Raw genomic sequence first — 18,017 nt, forward strand, 5'->3', positions numbered from 1 at the left:
GAGGAGGCTCCTTCTCAAATCTGGTCATGGCACAGCTGTAGCCTGGTGCAAATGTGCGAGATAAGCAAGGACTAGAACCCAGAGGGATGTGAAGTCATGTTAAAGAAGCTTGTGTTTCATCTACGAACAGTTAATAGGCCATTGAAGGATTGTAAGTCAAAGTCCATTTTTGGGTGGACATCTCCCTTCTAGACCTCTAGCTAGTGCTTTCTTCAAGGTTCATAGAAAATGTATTTGTCACATGAAAAGCAAAGTAACATTTGATTTATAGTTATATAAACAGTAAGCTCCTATAGACATTTCCAGAGTACTTTTCTTACACTTTATAAAAACAATCATTTTTATGTATTTAAAGATTAGGGAAGGATTTATAAACAGAAGAATAAAAATATTTATTTTTCAATGCAGAAACTACTATACTGATTTGGGTTTGTTGTAAAAACAAAACTTATAGTAGTTATAGTTTTCAAATTAAAAAAGCAATTAGTAGATATATATCTTCTGAGTAATTTGATATGCCTAAGAGCAGGCAGAAGCAAATAGATAATAAACTTCATCCAGGGAATTAAATAATAAATATTATAAGAGCGGCAAGTTGTGCTTTGGTAGGAATTTTAAATGAAAATTATTTTTAGTTCCTATTCTAAATGAGCCAAAGAATTTAAAGTCCCACTCTTTTTTTTTTTTTTAAATATATTTTATTGATTTTTACAGAGAGGAAGGGAGAGGGATAGAGAGTTAGAAACATCCATGAGAGAGAAACATCAATCATCTGCCTCCAGCACACCCCCTACTGGGGATGTGCCCGCAACCAAGGTACATGCCCTTGACTGGAATCGAACCTGGGACCCTTCAGTCTGCAGGCCGATGCTCTATCCACTGAGCCAAACCAGTTAGGGCTAAGGTCCCACTCTTAAGTAATATATGATGTTAAATGTGTTGCTTTTATTTATTTAGGCTTAGCAACAGGAATTTATTTTCACACAGTCCTGGATCCAAGACTGGAGTGTCTGCAGGATTGGTTCCTTCTGAGGGCCATGAGGAAGGGATCTGTTCTAGGCCCCTCTCCTTGTCTGTGGATAGTCATCTTCTCTCTGTGTCTTCACATCGTCTCTCCTCTGTACGTGTCATGTCTGAATTTCCTCTCCACTGTCATCTTGGATCCTTGACCATGCATTGCTTTTAAATAACCAATGTTTTTATGCTTTTAAATTAACCTTCCAAGAAATGATTTTTTTTTCAAGAAAATATACTTCCTTTCTGATTATAAATGTAATAGATGCTTATTGCAGAAAATTTAGGGAACATAGAAATCTGAAAATGAATTAATTCTGCCCTGGCCGGGTTTACTCAGTGGTTAGAAAGTTGGCCTGTAGACCAAAGGATTGTGGGTTTGATTCCCGGTCAAGGGCATGTACCTGGGTTACGGAGTTTGATCCCCAGCCCCAGTAAGACAGGCAACCAATGGATGAGCCTCTTTCACATCGATCTTCTCTCTCCCTTCTACTCTCTCTAAAAAAATCAATGGAAAAAATATCCTTGGGTGAGGATTAACAAGACAAAAGAAAGAGACAGAAATGCATTAATTCTGATCTCTTCCTTCCCACCTTTCATGTTAGTTGCACTTTCTTTAAAAAAACACACACACACAAAACCCACCTTTTTTGTTTATTAAGTGGACAACTTTCTATCGTGGTTCTCAATTTCTTTGCTATGACCATTGCATACCACTAGTTTCTTTTGGGTTCATTTTCCTTCTTACTGAAAAAAGTCCTTGAGTAGTTCTCTCAGTGAGGATCTATCAATGATAGACTTATTTTTTGTTCAAAAATGCTTTTATTTCACTCTTACTCTTCAATTATAATTTAGCTAGATGTGGTTGGCATTTTTTTTCCTTGTAGTGCTTTAAATATATTCTTATATTCTGATCTTACTGATGAGAAGAATAAAAGTACAATGATAGCCCTAACCAGTCTGGCTCAGTGGATAGAGTGTCGGCCTGTGGATTGAAGGGTCCCAGGTTCGATTCCAGTCAAGGGCATGTACCTTGGTTGCGGGCACTTCCCCAGTTGGGGGTGTGCAGGAAGCAGTTGATTGATGTTTCTCTCTCATGGATGTTTCTAACTCTCTATCCCTCTCCCTTCCTCTCTGTAAAAAATCAATAAAATATATTTTAACAAAATAAATAAAGGTACAATGATACATTTTGTTTAAAAATAGTCACTATGAAAAACTACTTTTTCCCCCTTAAAACATTTTTTAGATTTACTGTGCTGATAGAAAAAATGAATTCATGTAATTTTAAAAATAAGGAGTAAATGGTAAAATGTGAGTCATGAAATATGATAACATTTAGTCCAAAACAAAATTACCTAAGATTGCTACTTGAATATATAAATATTCTGGTCAAGTATTATGTTTTATAATATACTGTACATAGTGCCATGTTTATTTTTGGCTTTTTTTTTAAGTGGTATTTTGAGCCGAGGCTGGTGTAATTCAGTGGTAATAGCCTCGATCCACACACCAAAGGATGTGTGTAGGAGGCGACCAATCAGTATGTCTCTCTCATATTGATGTTTCTCTACCCCCGCTCTTCCTTTCTCTTAAAAAAAAAAAATCAATGGAAAAATTATCCTCAGGTGAGGATTTTTTTAAAAGGTGGTATTTTGAGTTATGTTTTAATTTAGAGCAGCGGTTCTCAACCTGTGGCTCGCGACCCCATTGGGGGTCGAATGACCCTTTCACAGGGGTCGCCTAAGACCATTGGAAAACATATATATAACTACATATTGTTTTTGTGATTAATCACTATGCTTTAATTATGTTCAATTTGTAACAAGGAAAATACATCCTGCATATCAGATATTTACATTACGATTCATAACAGTAGCAAAATTACAGTTATGAAGTAGCAACGAAAATAATTTTATGGTTGGGGGTCACCACAACATGAGGAACTGTATTAAAGGGTCGAGGCATTAGGAAGGTTGAGAACCACTGATTTAGAGGGAATCCTAAAATAGACTAGTGCTGTCCAATAGTAGTTACTTTGATAATGGAGATATTCTGTCTATATTGTCCAATAAAGCAGCCACTAGACCAGTGATGGCAAACCTATGACACGCGTGTCAGAGGTGACATGCAAACTCATTTTTTTGGTTGATTTTTCTTTGTTAAATGGCATTTAAATATATAAAATAAATATCAAAAATATAAATCTTTGTTTTACTATGGTTGCAAATATCAAAAAATTTCTATATGTGACACGGCACGAGAGTTAAGTTAGGGTTTTTCAAAATGCTGACATGCCAAACTCAAAAGGTTCGCCATCACTGCACTAGACCCTGAGTGGTAGTGTATTATCTTTTTATTTACTCTATCTCGTACTAAGTGGATAGAATTTCTGAATTAATAACTTGATTAGTTTTAGGCCAAATGATTTAAGATACAGTAATTCATTTTTTCATGCAGATTTTTTCCAGAAATCATTTGTTTTAATAAAAGTTTGACTATCAGTATATGGTTAGAAAAAAGTTGTAGAATCACAATGAGATTGTATGTTTAGCTTATAGTCTAGTTTCTACAATATAGTCGTATATTCAGTGTGTTTTTGAAGTATTATATTAAGGTTGGCATGTCTTCTGAGGTTACTTGTATATATTAAGTATTAGTTCTTGAGGAAGAAGAATTATAGGACTAATTCTTCAGGTTTCACTCTAATAATAATAGACAAGGGAATTTGTTAATAGTGCCTTTAATTTTTCAGACTGCAAATAGAAGAATCTTCTAAACCTGTACGGCTATCACAACAACTGGACAAAGTTGTGACAACCAATTACAAACCTGTTGCCAATCATCAATACAATGTAAGTCTGTCTTTCTTCATTATACCTTTTCTGTATCATAGACCATGCTATCAAGTGCTTGAGTTATTCAGCCTTAGTAAGGGATAAATTATGGTATCCCTAATAAATAATAGTTTTACTTTTTTCATATTTTATACCTTTGTAACAGAGTTTTTAATGTTTTGACAAAAAAATTTAAAGGTCATGAAACAATGGTAATTTTTCCCATTGATTATTAAAATTACTTTGCTTAGTTTCAGCTTGCACAGTCATTTACGGTCTCACACTACCATGCAAAGTGAGGACTGCCCTTATGTTCGTTTTGGTTTTTTGTGGGTTTTTTGTTGTTGTTAATCCTCACCTGAGGATATTTTTCCTATTGGTTTTCAGAGAGAGTGGAAGAGAGGGGAGAGGGGAAGAGGGAGAGAGAGAAACAGCAGTGTGAGAGACTCAGCAACGGGTTGCCCCTGCATGAGTCCCAACTGGGGGTGAGGATCAAACCTGCAACCCTTCAGTGCAAGGGCCAAGGCTCTAACCACAGAGCAATCCTGGTCAGGGCTGCCCTTATGTTTTAAACCTTTTTTTATTGAAGCATATCCAGGGGTCCTCAAACTACGGCCTGCGGGCCACATGCAAATACAAATATTGTATTTGTTCCCGTTTTGTTTTTTTACTTAAAAATAAGATACGTGCAGTGTGCATAGGAATTTGTTCATAGTTTTTTTTTTTAACTATAGTCCAGCCCTCCAATGGTCTGAGGGACAGTGAACTGGTCCCCTGTTTAAAAAGTTTGAGGACCCCTGATGTATACTATATATATTGTATTCTACAATGTACAATACACACATATATTGTATATGTAAATCTACTTTGTGCCAGGCACTGTTCTGAGTGTCTCATAAATAGTGACACGTTTAACCATCATACCTACCCTATGAAGTAACTACGGGTATTATCCTCATTTTACAGATAAAGTAACTGAGAGACCCCAGTTTAGCTTACTTGAGGTCACACAGTTGATAATTAATCAGTCCAGTATTGAACCCAGGCAGCCTGGTGTAGGAGTTTACTCTTAATTAACCAGTGTGCTATGTTGCTGCAGGTCATTAGCAATGCTACCAGAGCTAAGGGTTTTGAGTCTTGAAGTACCTGTAATATAAGGAAAAGTTTGATGATTCTCTGAAAATAAAATGAAGCCTAAGTTAAGTCAAGTAGCAATGAACAGTTGATATCTTGTGTTGTGTTTTGTTGATAAATAACTTCTTAATACTGAGTTCAAGAAGAAATAAACTCTTTAAGACTGGCCTGAACCACTACTTTATTTTTTCTTTTGTATTTATTTAGTTTTTTATTTCATTTTTGAACCACTACTTTATGATAGTTGAATTTCTTACAGTTATTTTATATGAGGTGGCAAATGCCAGGCCGGCATCCTCAGTGAGCAGAATGCTGAAATGTAAGAAGGTAAAAATCCTGGGCACTGTGATGAACTGGAGTTCACATGCCCCTTCTAAAGACATTCAAATTTTTAAAATTGCTACACTGTGTAGATTAAATAAAGCAAGTCAAAATTCAGTTACATCCAACCAGGCTTTAATTTAACTGCCTCTGGTTATGCTTTAGGAAAAATTTAAACTGAAGAAAAGAACAGGCAAGATAAGTGGAGACAAAATTGTCAAATTATCCAAGAGATGTATTTTTCTATTTCCTGTTGAGACAGGTAGATAAAAGTCTAATTTTTTACCCTCTTCTATTTTCATCTTGTCTACTCTTAGATGGAAATACATGCAATTTTCTGAAGCCAAGTGGAAATACAGAAGTGTAAAATATTATAGGTCTTAATTGTCTTTGCCTTTCTTCATTAATATGCTACTCCTGTAACCCCTAACTATGCTTTTTTTTCCATTTATGGGCCAAACTTCTATATACAGTTTCCACTCCTGTATATCCTGTATATGTTTATCACAGTGAGGACAAGAAAGACCTCACTTTCCATAAGCTGTAAAGAGAGATAACCTTTCTGAGGGACACACACACATCCTTCCCCCCCTCCCCCCCCCAAATTTCGTGCACCGGGCCTCTAGTTAGAAATAATGTAAATGGAATTAATCTATTCCAGAACTCCTAATGATTCCTTGTTTTAACCTTCCTTATGTACAGTACATGTCAGAGGTACTGTTAAATCTATAAATAAATACTTCTTTTCTTAAATATTTGCACTACCCCTTACTAGCCTTAAGCTAATCATTCGGTCTGGGGATGTCTTTTAGGTCAGCATGCAGCATCTTTGCTTGTTCTTATATCACTACCTCCAAAATGGCTGTCACTGGCTAACTGCTTTTCATTTATCCAAATCAACAACAGTTTTTTTTACATTGTCAATTGTCTGTGATCATTGTTTTCTTTCACACCCTTAGCAATATTAGCACTCTTGATGGCCATTTTATGTTTTAAAATTGTGCTAATCATTGATTTTGCCAGCAACAGAAAGCATTCTCTCCTTTGTTGCCTGAGCAACGCTTTTTGTCTTGCTGAGGTGTCAGCTGGAAAGGGTTGTCAGTTCAAAAACCGAAGTTTGGATTGACAGTGGAGGCATTTTTTTCCTGTGAATACTTTGTTGAGAACCAAATTGATTGAAATGGGAGATGGTTGAGAAATGAAGTTTGACTATATTAATGTTGGGAACCTTTAGGAATTTGTTTAATCCTGCACTTTGCAAACATTTTAATATTAACCACCCCCCTCCATCCCCCCCCCCCCCGCCATTATTTTAAGTAGTGAAAACAAACTTTCAAAGTAATATGCTGTTGCTCTGCAGCAGTGGCTCAGTGGTTGAGCGTTGACCTATGAACCAGGAGGTCATGGTTGGATTCCTAGTAAGGGCACATGGATGAGTTTCGAGCTCGATCCACGATGGGGGGGCATGCAGGAGGCAGCTAATCAAGATTCTCTCTCATCATTGATGTTTCTATCTCTCTTTCCTTCTCCCTTCCTATCTGAAATCAATTCTATCTAATAAAGAGGGAATATGCTAATTGGCCCTCATGCCATCGCAAAGATGGCAGTGCCCATGGCCAATAAAGAGGGAATATGCTAATTGACTTACCCACCCTCAAAGATGGCGGCACCCACAGCCAATAAGGAGGGAATATGCTAATTGATTGCCATGCCCTCAAAGATGGCGGCACCCACAGCCACAAGATGGCAGCACCCAGTCCCCTCGGCCCTGCCGGGGTGTCAGGCGTGCGGCAAGGCCGGGGCCAGCCCGAGGCACGGGCAAGCCTCAGATGGCAGCTGCCCAGCCGCCTAGGGCTCCCGAGGCTCAGGTAACCAGGGCTGGCCGAGGCTTGCGCTGCCGGCAATGGCAGCAGCAGAGGTGTGATGGGGAGTCGCCTTCCCCTGATTGCTGGGTCACCTCCTGCCCCTGAGGGCTCCTGGACTGTGCGAGGGGGCAGGCTAGGCTGAGGGACCACACCCCTCCAGTGCATGAATTTTCATGTACTTGGCCTCTAGTAAAAATATAAAAGAAAAGAAAAATAATAAAAACTAAGCATTCAAAACATGACAGATCACTGTATTTTGAGAGCAAAACAGTAAACTATTTTGTAATTTTGACAAAACTTACTCTTAAAATGTTTTTTTTATTTTATTACTTTAAATGTTTTTGTCTATGTTGTATAATATGTATTCATATTAATACAGTACATTTTTACAATTTAAAAATAGATATACATAGTTTAGCTGTTATCAGAGAAATGCTGTTTGCATTGCTAGTGAGAGTGGGGTTTCTGGGGTACCACTAGAATAAGCATTTCCAGAGGCCCATAGGAGAATGAGATAAGCTAGAAAGTTATTTTTGTGGAATTACATGGTTTCCAAAGCCCCATTTCCCTTAATCCAGTTCTGGAAGGTGTGCAGCTGGGGATTCAGCAGAGCTAGAAGCAAAGCCAGTGTCCACAGTTTCCATTCCATGGTGGAACAGGGTCCAGTACAGCATTAGGCTAGTTCCAGTCCATCAAACCATTGTGTTGGGGGGCAAATGCAGGGGAGCCAGGAGAGCACACCCCCTGCAGCACAAGTCCCAAGAGAATCAAAAGGGCAAACTCGTTGTTTAGGAGAATAAATATAGAATCTTCCCAGGCTTGCAGTGGCCACGCCTACTCTGGCCAATGGCCCATTCCCAGGTGTGTCTGACAGGAAAGTACCTTCCCTATGTCAGGCATACTTTACTGGGCCTGCAGGGGACAGACCGGTGGCGTCCTGGGGAATGTTAAACTTCAGCTTCCTGGCAAAGCTGCACAAATGGCATGCCTGTAAAATTTGGCCTTCCCTTCGCTCCTTTCCAGTTATTCATAACTAGGTTAAATTATAACAGTATCAGTGCTTTACATATTTCGCTGACAGGTGTGTAATCAAAATATGGGGTCAGCTGATGTGAAAGATTCCTTCCAATTCCCTCTATCTCTGATTGCAAGTAAGGGTGCTTCTGCATGTGTGATTTGGTTGACTTTATGGACATTATCATCTAGCCCAGGGGTGGGCAAACTTTTTGACTCGAGGGCCACAATGGGTTCTTAAACTGGACCGGAGGGCCGGAACAAAAGCATGGATGGAGTGTTTGTGTGAACTAATATAAATTCAAAGTAAACATCATTACATAAAAGGGTACGGTCTTTTTTTTTTTTTTAGTTTTATTCATTTCAAGCGGGCCGTAGTTTGCCCACGGCTGATCTAACCTGTGTAAATTTACAGCATTCTTATTAAGTAGTCCACAGTCTTATGACCTGTTCTCATAAGGAATCATGTTTCTGTTGTCTAGATCGTGGTCCCCAATGCTAGCTGTACCCTAGAATCATCTGGGAAGCTTTTTTAAAAAGAAAAATACCTGCAAAGATTGATTTAATCGATATGATGTGAAGCCAGCTGTCTTAAAATTTTCAAGCTCCCTGGATAATTGTAGCATGCAGCTACTGATCCAAATAGACAGGAACTTTTTATAGTTCTGTTTGCCGTCTTCTATTGGGGAAAGGCCAGGAAGTCTCTTTCCTCCAGACCTGAGGTTTTTAAAAAGAATATTTTGTTATTTTTATTCATTCCCTTTGTACACTCCAACCCCAGCTTGAAAAAAAAGATTTCTCTCCCCTAAAAAAACTTAACTAGAAAACTATTATTGGAAGGAATAGAATTTTTATGTAAAATCTTGAGATAAGCCCCCGGGAACTAGAGAGAAGATTCATTTTTATGTATACTCTAGTCCCTTCAATGTGGCAACCAACTGTATTAATCTTCAGAACTAAGGTTATTGAGGAGGGAGGTTTATTATTTTTTTTTTAGTTATATGTACAAATTTAGAATTTTGCTGACTAATATAGATGCCTGCAGGACTATATCAAAAAGGCCTGTCAGCAATATTTGCCTTTTATACTGTAGTATAATTATACTACCTGCTTTTGTCCATTTGAATTTGCACACCAAGGACTGGCTTACTCTAAAGACTTAATTTGGACACACTATGTAGAAATGGAAGCACTGAGGGTGGGGATTTTTCATAAGGATTTAAAATGCAAATCATGATAATCAAGGCTGTCATGCTTACTTTAAAAGTTAAAAGCCTGCACAAAGACTGCCTTGACAAAGCAATCAAAGTATTTCTGCAAACAACAATCTAGAATTTGCAGACATTTGTATTAGAATATTTTAATTGGCAGTGAGTGGCATTTATAATTTTAGTGATTGAGATTTCATAATGATGGTTGAACATCTCTATATCACATCCACACTGGATTTTAAACATTTGGTTGCATTTTAGTCTTGAATAATTTTTTTCTCTTGTGAGAGTAAAATTGTGTATGATGGGTATATGGATTGCAAAATTTGTAATTGGGAACTACATTTAAATTTCTTTCTGAATTGACATTTCTATTCAGCTGGTTAAGCAGTGGTCACTGAGGGCAGATATAAGCTAGGTAATGAAAATTCACATAATATAAAAGCTCTTTCTAATCTAATAACTGTCCTACTAATATTTTCTGGTGGCTGCTAACAAGTTAGATATCTCTGACTGCTTTGAGAATTATTGTCTTACAATGCCAGTGCACTAGTGCAAACAGGATGCTCAAAGGGAAAAGAGCTAAAAAGAGAAGAAATAACATTGTCTCAAAACTGTAGTCTTCTAAATAGTCTAGTTCATATCTATCATTTGTAGTTTATTTATAGAATTAATTTTATTTGTACTACAAAGTTGTGAGTGTAATATTAAGCTTATCATTTCTGCCCAGGCCAGGTAGCTCAGCTGGATAGAGCATTGTCCCCATGTGCTAATGTTTCAGCTTTGATCCTTGGTCAGGACACATACAAGAATCAACCAATGAATGCATAATAAGGGGGACAACAAATCGATGTCTCTCTGTCTCTGTCTCTCTTTCTCTTTCTCTCCTTACCCCTTCTCTCTCAAATCAGTAAATAATCACTTTTAAAGAAATATTATCATTTCTACACTGTTTAGTTTTAAAAAGAAAAGTTAGGAACATTAGTTTTGTCCTGAGTATAAAATTATTAGTAATGTAATGACCATAGAAATAATTTAACTCCCTTTTATAATTACACTAGAGGCCCAGTGCACGAATTTGTGCACCAGTGGGGTCCCTAGGCCTGGCCTGCAGGATCAGGGCAAAACAGGCTCTCGGACATCCCCCGAGGGGTCCTGGATTGCGAGAGTGTGCAGGCCAGGCCGAGGGACCCCACCAGTGCACAATTGGGGCCGGGTAGATATGCGGTAGGTTGGCCAGCTGGGGAGGGACCGTGGGAGGGCTCCAGGGCGTGTCTGGCCATCTCACTCAGTCCCAATCGGCCAGACCCCAGCAGCAAGCTAACCTACTTGTTGGAGTGTCTGTCCCCCTGGTGGCCAGTGCACATCATAATGAGTGGTTGAGCGGCCTTAGCATATCATTAGCTTATTATGCTTTGATTGGTTGAACGGACAACCAGACACTTAGCATATTAGGCTTTTATTATATAGGATATACATTGGAACTACCAGATATCACAGAGTAGAATTTGGATTGTGAGCCTGCCTTAGGAATTATCAAAAGATATTTAACTAATATTATAGTATAAAAATTTTGTTTTAAAACAATATTTTATAGGTTATCCATAGTGCAGGGGGCCCTGAAGGCATTAAGGAGATATTCCACTTTTTGTTTTTAAATAAGTGTAAGGTTAAATTTCTAGTACTTAAATTTCTCTGATGAGGAATATTTCCATTTTTGTCATTCCTGTTATTATTTTATATGTCTGGGTTTTCAGATTATACTTTTAAGTGTTTTAATTTCACTGGTCAAAGTAAAGTTAGGCTGCACTGCCCTTAGGTATTGATCTGTTTTTCCCTAATTTAAAGTAGGAAAGCACCAACATCAGTGCAGTATTTTTTAGATTGAAGTATGTAAACCAAGATTAAAAGAGATCTGGGTAGAATTTGGTACTTTCCTCACTACTTACTAACATTGCTAATCACAACTTAATCTTATCCTTTTAGTTTAATTTTTTAAAAATATTTTTTAGCCCTAACCGGTTTGGCTCAGTGGCTAGAGCGTCGGCCTGCAGACTGAAGGGTCCCAGGTGTCAAGGGCATGTACCTTGGTTGCGGGCACATCCCCAGTAGGGGGTGTGCAGGAGGCAGCTGATTGATGTTTCTCTCTCATTGATGTTTCTAACTCTCTATGCCTCTCCCTTTCTCTCTGTAAAAAAAAATCAATAAAATATATTTTTTTAAAAAATATTTTTTATTGATTTCAGAGAGGAAGGGAGAGAAACATCAATGATGAGAGAGAATCATTGATCTGCTGCCTCCTGCAACCCCCACACTGGGGATTGAGCCTTCAACCCAGGCATTTGCCCTAACCAGGAATCAAACTATAACCTCCTGGTTCATAGGTTGATGATTAACCACTGACCCACACCAGCCGGGCTCAGTTTGATTTTAATGTTTCTTTCTAACTTATTTTAAACTCTTTCCTTGGATTCAGGCCTCCTTGGGTCTGACATCTGGCTCTGGGGTTGGGACAATTTAATAACAAACACTTAAAAAGTTTTTCTCTCTGCTGCCAAGTAAAGTGTGTGACCTCTCTGAAGTGAGCCCTCTTGCTTTATTAGTAGGTTTCTTTATTTGAAGACTTTTTTTTTTTTATTAATCTTCCTAGCTTCTCTGGTCATTTTACACAAGAGAGAGACTTCTCAGGGAGGAAGCTGAACATATCATCCCTTTTCTTTCCTGTTCCCTGATTTTAACTTTCTTCTTTCAGCATAAATTAAGGCTAGGAAGGGAGGGCAGACATATCACACAACTGTGTTTCCATACAGAGGATACAAAAGCCTAACACTGATCTTTTGCTAGGTACCCACTTCCTCCCGACTGTTTTTCTTGAGGACCAATGGCCTTTGGCTAAATGAAATCCCACATCCCACTCAAGCCTATGAGAACGGAATAGGCTTTCCCCACCCCTCTGTAGCTGATTCTCACTCCTATTTTCTATATCCCAAAAGTGTTTCTTATCCCACATTTGATCAGAATAAAGGATTATAACAGCTTCATCCCCTGGTCCAGACTTGCTCCTACTTTTTTTTTTTTTAATACGTATTTTTATTGATTTCAGAGAGGAAGGGAGAGGGAGAGAGAGATAGAAACATCAATGATGAGAGAGAATCATTGATCAGCTGTGCCGTCTCCTGCTTTCCAGCCACTGGGGATCGAGCCCACAACCCTGGGCATGTGCCCTTGACCAGAATCGAACCTGGGACCTTTCAGTCCGCAGGCCAATGCTCTGTCCACTGAGCCAAACCAGCCAGGGCTTGTTCCTACTTTTTTAGCAACCCCCCTTTCTGGACTGTCCATCACAATATAAAACAGGGGTCCTCAAACTTTTTAAACAGGGGGCCAGTTCACTGTCCCTCAGACCGTTGGAGGGCCGTACTATAGTTTAAAAAAAAACTATGAACAAATTCCTATGCACACAGCAGCGACAAAAACACCCGGCGGGCCGGATAAATGTTTTCAGTAGGCTGCATATGGCCCGCGGGCCGTAGTTTGAGGACCCCTGATATAAAACATAAACCCAGTCAAGTGCAGTGCAACAGTGGAAGAGGATTTTAGGGTGTAAGTACAATTGTAACCAGGGAAAATAGATATATTTTTGTCATTGGTTAGTAAAGTAAGGCTTAAAATATTAATCCCTTAAGTGTTCTATGATATATATATATTTTTTTTAAATATATATATATATATTTTAATCCAAAGACCCTCATGCTTGGATTTATGAGTTTTTTCCTGTCTATCATGCTTTCTTTCTCTATCATACAATCATTCTCTTAGTTCTATCCTTCTTTTGATCCTAAAGAAAAAAATTCTTAAGTGGACCTCACATCCATCCATCCCTTGTGGTCTTTGCCCTCTTGCAGCTTACTTTCTTGCTGAATCGGGGTAGACTTTGTGTTCTACTTTTGTCCTTAAGTGCATTTTATCATGTTTCTCCATCTTTCCCACACTAGAAGACTTGGATTTTCTTCTTGGTCGTAGATTTCTCTAATCTCTCCCCTCTAGTCTTGCTTCTAGCTCTTCTAGTCTCTCTATTCTTTTCTAATAAATCCTCTTTAGTTTCCCATCATTGTTTCTTTCATGGTCTTCCCACTCAGAAAATGTTGAGACTGGCTGCATTTCATTCCTTCCCAACAATACAGTCTGTGTCATGCATGTACTTTTTTTTTTCTTTCAGCATTATGATCTTGTCCTAGGAGCTCTGTGATCTATCACTACATTTAAAATGCTCAAGGTTGAGTGTCCACCTATGAACCAGGAGGTCACTGTTCCATTCCTGGTCGGGGCATAAGCCTGAGTTATAGGCTCGATCCCCACTGTAGGGTGTGTAGGAGGCAACCAATCAATGATTCTTTCTCATCATTGATGTTTCTATCTCTCCCTCCCTCTCTGAAATCAGTAAAAAAAAATTTTAATAAAATAAAATGCTCCAGGTCCTCTGTATACATTTTAATACATGAGCCCTAAGAAAGGGATACATTTTGTAAGATGCTATCTTATCTGCCTTGTATCTTAGTGCAATGGGTAGCCCATAGTCCAAGTGTAATATTTTAAAATAAAGTGATAAATTGATTTATTTTCTAAATTGAATACATTTGACATATAACATTGGATAAATTTAAGTTATACATGTTACTTTGATACATGTATATATTATAACTAGAGGCCTGGTGCATGAAATTTGTGCATGGGTAGGGTCCCTAGGCCTGGCTGGCAGTCAGGGCCGGTAGGGGCCTTCCAGCTGTCTGCTGGGGCTTTCCTTCATTTGACACCACCCCTGGTGGTCAGCACACGTCATAGTGAGCAATCGGTCTCCCGATCAAACTCCCACAGGGGCAATTTGCATATTAGACTTTTATATAGAGATATGATTGTCCTAGTGATGTTTACCATATTACATAATTATAGGAAATATTATCTATATTCATATTACATAAAGTACAATGTTGTCTATATTCATTACACTGTGCTCTAGATTGCTATGGCTTATCTACTGCTTATTGCAAATTTGTGCCCTTACACACCATTAGTCTTATCTCTCTACCTCCTGAGATAAATAGATTTTGAGTTGTACTCCCAAGGTCTACATATCAAAAAAATTAAGATGGTTGTTAGACCTTCTTTGTTGTCTAGTTTCTAGTTTTATTTACTTAAAAGACAGATATTCTTTGTTGTCATAGTTACCTCTTGCCTCTAATTTGAAAATTTTTGAATAAGTATAGATAAATTTTTAGTCTTAACATCAGTGGAAACTAAATATTATCTTTTTAATAACAAATCTTTATTGTTAAAAAGAGAGAGTAAGCCCAACTATATGAGGCTGGAATTTATGCAGTGATTTATTGTAAGTTTTGAAAGTATTTTATTACTTTGGACACAAGCCCCTAGATTATAGTTATTCCAGTGGATACACAGCAGATTGCTCTCTGGCAGCTGTCACTTGCTGATGCTTTATTTACCAGGTGGGCTGGCTGCTGCAGTTTAAATATAGTTCTTCAAACAAGTTCCTGATGCCTTATTAAAATGAAGTTGTTTCTAAGAAAATTAAAAGCTTAATTAGCTGAAAGTTTGCATATTTTCAATAAAAAGATGATTTTTTACAAATGAACAAGTCTAATGGTAACACTAGAAGTAAGTCCGTACGTACATCCCCTTAGTGTCATTGTTTACTTCATTTTATAGAAGAAACAAGTTCAGGGAGGTCACCCAGTCGGGGTGAGAAGCAGCCTGCTATCACTGCCCACATTCTTGGCTTTCTACCAATGTTTCCCAAACTTGTCACTTCCTAGAGAGCCTGTTCTATGATCTGCCAGTGTCTCTTAACCTTCTGGCTGCCCCTAAATCCTCCAGTTTTGAAAGGTGTTACCTACTAACCTACATTTGTTAGATAAACTTATTGTATTTTGGACAATCAAAAACAAAAGAACTTAAAGTTAGACTTTCTGATCAATATGAGCTAACTAACGAGGAGCCACACTAAATTGAGAGAATTTTGGCAAAGAAAGCCCCCCCCCTTTTTTTTTAGAAATGGATACATTGCATAAAGCTTAATTTAGGAAATAATAGTTTATAGATCGACTTTAATACTGACCTAATACTTCTTAGAGCCTTAAAGACCTGAGGACCCCTGGGAGCAGTGAGAACCCCAGGTTCTGAATCATAGCTCTTAAACCTGCTACCTTGCAGTTTAAAATCTAATTGTTATTTGGATGCCTAAAAAGAAAATGCCTGGCCTGGCCAGTGTGGCGCAGTGGTTGAGCATTGACCTATGAACCAGAAGGTCACAGTTCAATTCCCAGTCAGGGCACATGCCCAGGTTATGGGCTTGATCCCCCAGTAAGGGGGCATGCAGGAAGCAGCCGTTCAATGATTCTCTCTCATTATTGATGTTTCTATGTCTTTCTCCTTCTCCTTTCTTCTCTGAAATCAATAAAAATATATTTTTTTTAAAGGAAAGAAAGAAAATGCCTGTTTCAGAGTGAACATGTTGAATTAATGCTTTTATTTCTTTTGCTTTTTGCACATAGATTGAATATGAAAGGAAAAAGAAAGAAGATGGAAAACGAGCTCGAGCTGATAAACAGTATGTCTTAGACATGCTGTTTTCGGCTTTTGAGAAACATCAGTATTATAATCTTAAGGACCTGGTGGACATCACAAAACAGCCTGTGGTATGTATATGCTCACATTGATCCTTTTAATGTTTCCTGCTTCACTAACAGTGAACCACTTAAGAGAGGTGTATCATATGTAAGTTCACATGCACCGTGTTAATGGCAGAAAGGGTGTCTTAATGCAGCTTTCTTTTGTTTATAACATCAGCTTCATTATTTTGAATTTCAAGTAATATTTAATATTAATAGTTGCATAAGAAATAAAGGTGAATTTATTCTCCTTTTGACTGATCCTGAACATTAAGCCTGAAGTCGTTTTTTATGTCATTTCTAGTCTTTCTTTTGTTCTCCTAGCTTACTCCAAAAAAACTCAACTCCTTTTTTTAATTGGAAAATGTGTCTTAGAAGAATCATATTCTTTTAAGAGTCATACTGGTCTGTCACAATGAGAGAGTTTATTCTGCCTGTGGGTTATTCTGTAATGGATTTTTTAAATCAGAATCTACCTAACATTAGCATTAGGTCCTTTTAAACTGGCACTACTGCCTCATGATGCTTGTTGGGACTGTAGTTAGGTTTGCCTATTCTCCATTTTTAAGCAAATAAATTGATGTTTTTGAAATCTTGTTTGTTCTTTAAATGATCATTTTTTACCAGTTCTCCAGACTTTTGTGCATATTTGCTAATAATTTGTATTTCTAATCCATTTAGAATGCTGGAAATAAGTAAAGGGATGCAGATCCTTTCTCCAGCCTTTGGCATTTCCTTCTGTTTCTCTTTCTTACACTTAATGTTAGCAAAGCATCAAATTGAATTATAACAGTATTTACTTACAAGTTTTAAAAGTTAAATGCAAAACCTTTTATTTTCTGTCCTTTTATCTAGTTTCTTTGATCAGTTGTCCACTTTGCTAGTATACTCAAGGTTATGTTAATTCTAACTGTTCTGTTTATTTGCTACAGAATATGCAACAAGATAACCAGTTTTTAAAAACTTTTTAACATAACCAAATCATTCCTTAGTAAAGGGCTTGGTACTTTTTCCCCCTATTTATTCAAAGCTATAGGAAATGATTTATGAAACTTCAGTATTGATTGTACAGTTTCTCACTTCTGCAGAGACTTCTCTACTGTTATACTTCAATCTTTTACTTTTTCATTAAGAAATTAATTTAAATTCCAAAATATCTAAATAATTTTTTTAACAGACAGGAGGAAAGTGCTCATGCTGTAATATTATCAGCTCATCTTAATGACTTCTTTCCTTTCAGCATCAAAGCCTCAGAAACGGCATTCCAAGCTAGAAAAAAAAAAATTGAAATAGAATAATTCATTAGCTAAGCTGTGTTTCTTCCGGTTTTAATGAAGTCTATCTTTGTGTTTTATGTAAATATGAAAAAGTCAATCTGGAAACTCTGAATACAAACAATATATATATTCTCATTGAATAATAATACTATATATGGAAATAGACATTTTTAGAGGGACATTCAGAAGGTACTAGCAAAAGAGTTCCTTTGCCTTAACATGCAATGGCACTTTTTTTTTAATGGTGATACAACAGATCTATTATTATGTCATACATATCATGCATACATATGTACACGTACATACACATACATACAGCGTGCCTTTATAGGCAATTTGGTATAGCCTATTGCATCTAGGCTACAAGAGTGTACAGCATGTTACTGAACAAAACAAGAGATTAAATTAAGCACAAGAGGAAATGATACGATCAAGAGATGCAGTAAATACGAGATGTGTGAGGCTGTTGCCGGCGAAACAAGGCATACTGTTTTATAGCAAACTTTTTTGAATGCTTTTTTTTTATAACTACTACTAGTTCTACTATAACTACTTCAACTACTACTACACAACAAATACGGCTACTTGGGCCCACCTAGTTCCTCAGGGAACTAGTGTTTTCAGAGATGACAGGCTGAAGGGACAGCTAACCCAGGGA

General features: G+C 37.5%; 1 protein-coding gene across 2 annotated transcripts in view; it reads left to right on the plus strand.

Annotated features, from left to right (window-relative positions):
* The window catches only part of GTF2F2 (general transcription factor IIF subunit 2), a 159,289-nt gene that overhangs the window by 107,973 nt on the left and 33,299 nt on the right, over positions 1 to 18,017 (plus strand). For both annotated transcript variants that reach the window (XR_013995502.1, XM_081082776.1), the window contains exons 6-7: positions 3,770 to 3,869; positions 15,966 to 16,109. Coding sequence is in view for 1 of the 2 variants with exons in the window: in XM_081082776.1 (XP_080938902.1) it covers positions 3,770 to 3,869; positions 15,966 to 16,109 (244 nt within the window). In the remaining variant the exon portion in view is untranslated. The remainder of the gene's footprint in view (positions 1 to 3,769; positions 3,870 to 15,965; positions 16,110 to 18,017) is intronic.

Source organism: Myotis nattereri (genome assembly GCF_964212035.1).
Source record: "Myotis nattereri genome assembly, chromosome: 2".
Taxonomy (NCBI): domain Eukaryota; kingdom Metazoa; phylum Chordata; class Mammalia; order Chiroptera; family Vespertilionidae; genus Myotis; species Myotis nattereri.